At 32.3% G+C, this 8,361-nt stretch overlaps 1 protein-coding gene, 2 non-coding genes and 1 pseudogene across 3 annotated transcripts; 1 reads left to right on the forward strand and 3 right to left on the reverse strand.

The window, feature by feature from the left end:
• The first annotated feature begins 153 nt into the window (after nt 1–153).
• Nucleotides 154–263, forward strand: LOC118492594 (annotated as a pseudogene).
• A 3,564-nt stretch (nt 264–3,827) lies between these two features.
• LOC118492847 lies at nt 3,828–3,946 on the reverse strand. Its single transcript, XR_004894848.1, has one exon. It is a non-coding gene; the product is annotated as a U5 spliceosomal RNA (small nuclear RNA).
• An 830-nt stretch (nt 3,947–4,776) lies between these two features.
• LOC118479448 lies at nt 4,777–4,895 on the reverse strand. The gene has a single exon (XR_004859583.1). It is a non-coding gene; the product is annotated as a U5 spliceosomal RNA (small nuclear RNA).
• A 2,613-nt stretch (nt 4,896–7,508) lies between these two features.
• On the reverse strand, nt 7,509–8,039 carry LOC110943820. Its single transcript, XM_022185551.1, has one exon. It carries the CDS (start codon nt 8,037–8,039, stop codon nt 7,509–7,511), a length of 531 nt encoding a protein of 176 aa, XP_022041243.1.
• Between the last annotated feature and the right edge of the window lie 322 nt (nt 8,040–8,361).

Below are 8,361 nucleotides of genomic sequence, written 5' to 3' on the forward strand. Positions count from 1 at the left end.
GTTTCATCTTCAATCTGTAACTCTAGTTTCAAGTATCTGTTTCAACATTTTCCCATGCATGCAGTTTGATTATGAAAAAAAGTATATTAAGTTCATATGACACATCATGTGGTTTAAGTTAGGTTTATATAGCGGAGGTGGGTGATGGTTATTGTCCCTTCGGGGACATCTGATAAAATTGAAACGATACAGAGAAGATTAGCATGGTCCCCGCACAATGATGACAGAAATGGTCCAAAAAATTCATAAAAAAAGAATTTCTTTTGGAGTTTCGGGTTGTGTATAGAGTTTGTGAAGTTATCCTTATGAATTAGCTAAGTGGTTCAGTGTTTAGCTACATTTATCGCAAATCATGATCCTTTATAGGGTGTGTTTGGGATTGCTTTTTCAACCTGATTTTTTGATTATTGTGTTTTGAAATCGCAAAAAAAAATCTATTTTGAGTGTTTGGTAAAAAAAATTAATAAAAACTGATTTTTTACGTTTTGTAGAGATCAAAACGTGATAATCCAAAAGTGGGTCACCCTTTACTGCAGGAAAACGTAATAATCCAAAAACTGATTTTTTACGTTTTGTAGAGATCAAAACGTTTTGTAGAGATCAAAATATATATATTTGCCAAACACTCAAATAGTTGATTATCTGATTATTGTGATATCAAACAATATAATCAAATCCAAACACTATCTTTCTACAGCACGTTTTGTTACAGCTAATTATCTTATTCTGATTATTCAAAACGCATAATCTATTTTCAAAACTCAACCCCAAACACCCTCTTAACCATCAACGTAGTAAAATTGATGATTTTAGGTCATGATGTTGGTGACCAACTAACCAAGATATTAGTAGCATTGATGATATTATGCTATTTTGATCATTAGACTATTATACTAATTTAGGTTTTGTAATTGTATATAATGCATTCCTTATCTGTAAAAAAAAACCTTAAAATAATCTAACAAAAAAACAGATGTTTAGGTTTTGTAATCGTATATAATGCATTCCTTATCTATCAATACTCATTTTGTCGATCATGATGACCTTGATAGTAAACTAGTAATATTAACAGTCGTTATGGATAGTTAGATTTTGGAACACTAATAGTTTTGAGAGGGAGTTTTTTGCAGAAATGTTGTTGTTTGGGAAAAAAATTACAAATAATGTCATGCCCAAAACAATTTCAAAAGTAATGCTTTCTCCATTTTGAATGGCGATTTTTCTTGAGAAGTAGGCTTTCTCAGGAATGTTGCAGGGAATTTCAGCTTTAATCATTGGAATGTGGTACAAAATCCATTATGAATGGTGTTTTTAGGTACATCTCCATTGTGAATGGCGGTTTATGGTACTTTCTGGTACACACTCCATTCACAATGGAGATTTCTGCTAATTTATGTCGCAGGTCTTTGGGCTTTAGTTTTTTGAATGGGTTATATATACACGTAAATAACCATGTATCAGGAGTTATTTTTTGAAATGGTAAGAAATTTATGTCAATAACTTGTCATTAGTCATTATTCATAAATGGAAGAGAATATGAATAAAATACAAAACCAATTTTTGTGAGTGTATGCAGAAATCGCCATTTTGAATGGCATGTGTAAGAATTTTATGCAGAAATCGCCATTCATAATGGAGATGTACCATATTCCAATGATTAAAGTTGAATATTCCCTGCAACATTCCTGACAAAGGCTACTACTTAAATAAAATCGCCATTCAAAATGGAGAAAACATTACTTGTGAAATTGTTTTGAGCATGGCATTATTTGTGAAAAGTTTTTCCCAAACAGCAGCATTTCTGCAAAAAAAAAAAAAAAACACTCTTTGACAGGCTCAAACCGAGAAATGATATGATGGTTGGCAGTTGGAGGAGGTATCTTTAAAAGTTATGTAAAATCTGTGTGTTTTAGTTACATACTTACATAGTTTATTAGTGTGACTTGGGATCCATATACATGAAAACACCTACATTTGATGCTAATCTACTCATGATTTAAGAGCTACAAACACAATAAAACACCTACATTTGATGATACATATGGTTTGTGATCAAAAGTTCTGCCGACTTGTCATTCATCCCAAGGGTTGTGGTTGTGCACTTATTGGTAGTGGAGCATCTTCAAGTTTCCAATTTTTCCCTTTAATTTGCCTTTTTTCAATATCTTCCTATTATTTATAAGTAAATGCATGTGGTCCATAGAAAAGAGTATGGAAAAATGACTTGTCTTGAAAGAGACCCATTGTTTTTAGTACGATATCGTGAAAAATAAGACAAATTAATGTACAATAAGCAATCACCACGATCATAAAGATGGCCAAGTGTCCTTTAGGTGAACACCATAAATATAATTAGGTGGAGACCATAAGAAGAAAAGAAAAGTTGGTGTAGTGTAAACCTCCCTCTTTACTAATAAGAGGTCATGGGTTCAATCCTTTCATTGCTTGTTTTTTCTGTTTTTTGTAACTAATTGATTTTTATTAGTGTTATAACTTGAAGTTTGTTACTTATCTCTTTGTTAATATGAATATTAAGTTTAGAATGACTTGTCTATTTGTTTAAGCATTTCTTAATATGAATATTAAGTTTAGAAATTAAAATGACATCGTATTTTTATTGTGTGTGTTTCTAATGAGTAATAATTATATGTTTTTGTTATATGTTCCTTGCTCTGACCCGATCCGAACAAGAAACGACCCAAAAAATTTACGTTTTGTCGTGAAAATTTTTAACACCGAAAAGAATGGTCCCCATTGGAAAAAAAATTCTGGGTCCGCCACTAACTAGAATAAATCATATCTTTTTGGTGATTTCCAATCCTGGAAAGATTCATTCGTACCACTAAATAACAAATGCCAAAGATATGTGTGACCCCACCAAAATAAATTATTTCTTTCTTGGCAATAAATCCATATTTTGTTGGCTTATAAAAGAGGTACCGGGCCAATAAGGTTTACCAAGGTTTCAATACCAATGGGATAAGTCATAAGAGGGAACGTTTAAAGAGCTTTTCAAGGCATTGACTGTTCGTTCTCCCTCAAAGGCTTCTGGCAGTAGCTCTATATATATTAGAGTGTAAGAGCATGTAGCCAGAGCCTTAGGCAGAACGGAAATTCAATGTCTTGATGTTACACAATATTTAAGTCAACATCGATATACCAATCTCAACAAGTTGATATGGTGTCATCTCTTTCTTCTCTCGAGGACTTCTAGCAGCTTTTATGTAAGTTGAAAATGTATTTTTTATCGTTTATATAAATTCAAGATGTTTTGTAACATTGTAAAGTGAAATATGCTACAACAAGATGTTTCTAATTGAATTTGGCTACAAACATAATCAAACTAAAGCGTACACAATTGGCACTATTTACTCTAAACGAAATTATAGTTTTTTTATCAGCAATAATCTATGTCCTAGTAATTCACATCATTGGCGGACCTACCTTTATGGGTGGGTGGGCGGGCGCACCCCTTAAAAAAATTTAGTGTATTTTTTAGGCAAAAAACCCGATCGCACCCCTTGAAAATATGGTTGAACCCTTTATCCGCACCCCAGAAAAAAATTCCTGGTATGACATGCTTTTTTACCAAACATATTTGGCATCTTGTCTATTTAACTTTTGTTTCTGTGCATGCCATTTTTATTGTACAGGTTTACATTGAAAATGACATAAGTGCCGTCTTTGTTGTAAGTGTCTTACTGATTGATTTGCAAGCCTTTATATGGGTTCAAAACTTTTAAGCAAAAAGATTTGAAAAACTGATTTTTTTACTGAAAAAAAAAAGAAAAGAAACATAAAAGTTTAAGGTGAAAACATTGGTTGGAGCCGTTCTGTAGAAGAAAGGTCTCTCCAAAAATAGGCGTATGCCACTATTTGCAGCGAGCACACGGTATTCTTTAGTAAAAGGCGAAAGAATAGTTCGCTTTGTGCTCACTGCATGGTTGCGTGCTTTTCAATCACCGCACCTGCTTGTCTTAGATAGTGGATTTCACTTCTATGCTTTCTTCAACTAACCGACGTGGGACGCACTCCCAATGCTATATTTTGGAAAGTTTTCAAAGCCTCTACACTGGTTTCAATCCATGCACTCTCCTAATGGTTGTTCCCAAAATATTCTCTACTTGATAATTATCAGTTCGTTAGAGATTTTAATGCAGAGGCAAAGATTTAGTTAATTTCCGCCTTCATAAACATCATCATATAGTTGATGACATTGGTTATCTGTTTGTTCAGAGCCGAACTCAGTATCAAACCAAGCAATGAGGCGAATACATGTTAATTTACCGAAAACACAAATCAAACAGTGTTTTACAATTAAAGAAATTGGTTTGGTTAAGGTTAAACCGTACTGTTTACTCTCTAATCTCGCTGCGATTGTAACGTTTATATTAAAGTAAAAGATAATTGTAGATTATTAACAAACCGTACTGTTCGGTCACACCTTTGCTTTCAAATTTCAAGGATGAAGACGGAGACTGATGGATGTTCGCCTCATGTTTATTACGGCTGGCTAATTCAATATACAAGAGAAAGACACTCGTAAATTAGCAAACCTTCATAACAATCCGAACGCAATCTACCGTTTATCTAAGTAGCTCAATTTGTGCTACTTGTTCTGTGTAATTTCATAGAACAAACTGCTAGCAGATTACAGATGACAAAATTTGTAACATACCTGAAAGTTAGATCAACAGAAAAACAGTGTTGCAGTAACATTAAATTAAAAACTTGTGTAACAAGCAAAAAAACTGAGCAATAAAAAGATTGGTTGGAGCCCGTCAATAATTGAAGGGACTCTGCAAAAATAGGCGTATGCCACTATTTGCAGCGAATACACAGTATTCTTTAGTAGAAGGGGAAAGAATAGTTCGCTTTGTATTCAATGAATGGGTGCGTTTCTTTTCAAACTTCGTACCTGCTTTCCTTAAATACTGGATTTCACTTACAAGAGTTCTCTATTCTTCCGATGTGGGACAAACACCAAATACTATTTTTCCCACTTTTCAAGCCTCCAGGACTCTCTACTGGTTTTATATCATGCACTCTCCTAATTGTTATTCTTATAATCTTTTCTACTCAATAACTGCCAGTATTGTTCGAGGTCGATGCGACTGACAACTGAGTTCCTATGGCATAAGTGTCTCTAGCATCGGTAAAGGTCTAAATGAACCCGTGACTTGATTATATCGAATTAGCAAACATCTGTAGATTATTAATAACAAACCTTTGCATCCCATCTGTCATCTGAATTCAAAACACCTCAGCAGAATGCGCACATCAACACAAGTTCTTGAATCTTGATCACCCTTAACGTTACTTAAATCTTGACGATATCTTACTGTGTTTAACCATGAGGCATATGGGTGTTCTGTCTTGAACCAACACGTTTGAAAGTACATTTTATCTGGCTATAGTGTTTGTTTATATTCAGTAATAAATAGAATAAGGTGATTTAAATTTAAAAATAAATAAATAAAACTTTTATGCAGAAAGTGACTAGATATGAACTTTAAACATTGTTTGGAGCCCTTAATTTAAAGAGCTCTTCAATAATAGCCCTTGATAAAGAAGAAATGATCAAAACTCAATGAAGGTAAGAACCAATTCTATAAGATTATACCCATTAAAGTAATTTTAAATATAGAACTTTGGGTAAAAATCTGGCATTTTTAATTTTTACCCAAAAAGATACTCTCCATCTATGATCGATCTATTGCTTGTTTCAATCTGTAACTCTAGTTGCAAGTATATGTTTGTACAGTTTCCCATACATGCAGTCTGATTAAAAACAGAGTGAATTAAGCTCACATGACACATCATGTGGGTTCAGTTAGTCCCACATCGGCTCATAGCTGAATATGTGGCTATAGTTGTGGTAGCTCAGTGAGTTTTTTGCAACAGTTTTTATTAAAACGTTTTAATTGTTTTTGTTTATCAGAAAAATCACAGTATGTTGCAATTTCCTCTTTGACAATTCTTGTAGCAAACCTCAGAGAGTGCATTGTAAACTGATTTTTTTCTTTATTCCATCGTTCTTTTGCTTTGTCTCCTACGATGGGAATTTTCATTAAGTAGGCATCAATCCACGAATGGAATTCACCTGTGCCTAATTTATATAAATTGGTTTCATAAAGACAAGTGAAATCGTCTAAAAGACATATATCACAAAGTTGTGCTTTGGCAAGATTTTGTCTTGCTTTTTCAAGCAGCTTTTGATTTTCACGGTCTTTATCTGTCATGAAGTCAAGACCTAAAAACATCATGTAGATTGCATTTATTATTTGATCAAAAAGATCCTCACCATGCATATTTTCATCCCAAGTTGTTCCTTTGATGAGGTTTTGCACAATTCCTGCAGACTTATGTTCAACTAATAATAACAAAGCCTTAGCTAGCTTGAATTCTTCTGGATTAGTCTGAATGATTAGACTGATATCAGTGTTCCATTTATCAATTACCTCTTTTCTTTTGTCGAGGTTAAAGATACAATCAATTTTAATAGTATTAATAGTAGTAGAACTACCATTATCATTACTATTAGAATCAGGTATACCTTTATGATACGGCATGGAAAATTCCGTATTCTTTTTCCTATTGAAACGTCTGTTATTACTGCTAGTAGAGGCCTTATTTAATCTATGTTTTGAAGACATTTCAATATCAGAAGAACTTTCTTCAGTCTCAGGTTCTTCCTTTAGACCAAAGATCCGTGGTTCTTCCTTTTCTAAAACAAAGATTCGTTCTTTATTTTTAGAAAAATATTTTTCATTTAAGATTTTGTTTTCTGAAAACTTTTGTTCACATTCTTTGTCATCTAACGAAATGAGGTGAACAAGTTCATTTATTTGTTCAATTGGAAGGGTTTCCAATTGTTCATCTAAAATTTTCTCCAATTTTTGAATGATGGAACTCATTTTATCCACAAGATAAAATAATCTTGTTATCTTTTAATTTTTGAACGTCTTTTTCCATAAAGGGATTTTTTTCTTTTTAAATTAGTTAATTCAGAAAGTTTATCAGATGGATGAATATTCCAATCTGAATGTAATTCATAAATTCTTTGATTATTTCTTTCTAGATAGAAACAATGTCTAGAAATCTCTAGATTTATTTTTCTAAAAAGATTTTTCATTTGACCTTTATTAGTCATTTGAAGTTGATCCAAAAGGTCATGATAATGCATTTGGACTTTTAGAGCTTCCTAGAGATGGATTTCCAACGTTGAAGTTTGGAAATGAATATTTTCGAGAGCTCCTTTCATTGCTCATTTTTTCTTTTTTCTTTTCGAGCAAAAGAATTTCAAAATTTATTTTTTCGTCAACTTTATCTGAAATATCCTTTATGATTTTTGCAGCAATTGCTTCAAGATTTTCGTTAGTAGATAAAACTTCTACCTTACTAATTAAATTTCTAAGCATTTCTTCTATTTTACCAAGAGAACTCATGCTAATAAGCGTTTTGCTTATTAATAATATGCAAATAACTTAAAATGGGTTTTAAAGACATTACGTCCCAATAACCTCTTTTAAGATTTCTCCATATTTGTCTATTCTTTCAGACATGGATCGTATTAAGTCTTCAGCATTACTAGATTCTCTTATTTGTAAAGAGGGTCCAGCAAAACTGTGTCTAGGTTTTGTTCCTAGAATATGTTTATTTCGTGCAATATCAATTGCCCAATTTTCTTGTAATTGTGAAGGCTCAGAAAATTTACTTCCTTCGACAATTCCAATTTCTGAGAAAATATCTTCAATTGTTATATTTTCTTTTTCCTTATACTCAATTGAATGAGTACTATTAGTTAAAGCATACGAAATTAAATAATTAATCGTAAAAACTTTATTTCCTAGTTCCATAAGGTCAGTTCTTTCACATTGGTGTATAAAACTTAAAGTTTTATCAAAATCTTTTGAATCTCGATGTAAAGCAAATTTAGGATAAATAGTAAACATGAATTTACCATAAGCTAAATTTTCTTGTATCGCTCCCAGAAGAGCGTCTTGCCTATTAATAATTCTATTATCAATAAGGGCCATTTTTATAGGAAAATTTATTCCATCTCTAAACTGTGCTTTTAGGAGAATTTTGACTGCTCCTATATGTACCATATTGAGAGATTTTCTCAACTCTGGTTTAATATGTAAAAGCCTTTTTGCTATTTCCCCTTTTGTAAGAAGTGGCAAATAAACTTCTCCCGATGTATTTTTTATGTCCACCGAAAGTTCTTCAGTGTTAAAACAATAAAATATGTTATTTTTTCTAGAAAAGGCTCTAGACACTAAATTTTGTAAAGTTTTTGTTTGATTAAAAACTTGTTTTGTGTCAAGCTTGATTTTAAGCTTGCTAATTTTTGTTAGT

This window comes from Helianthus annuus, chromosome 5 (assembly GCF_002127325.2).
Source record: "Helianthus annuus cultivar XRQ/B chromosome 5, HanXRQr2.0-SUNRISE, whole genome shotgun sequence".
NCBI lineage: Eukaryota > Viridiplantae > Streptophyta > Magnoliopsida > Asterales > Asteraceae > Helianthus > Helianthus annuus.

Excerpts from the sequence above, each read along its gene's own strand:
- LOC110943820 (XM_022185551.1), bottom strand. The coding sequence starts at position 8,039 with ATGGCCCTTATTGATAATAGAATTATTAATAGGCAAGACGCTCTTCTG.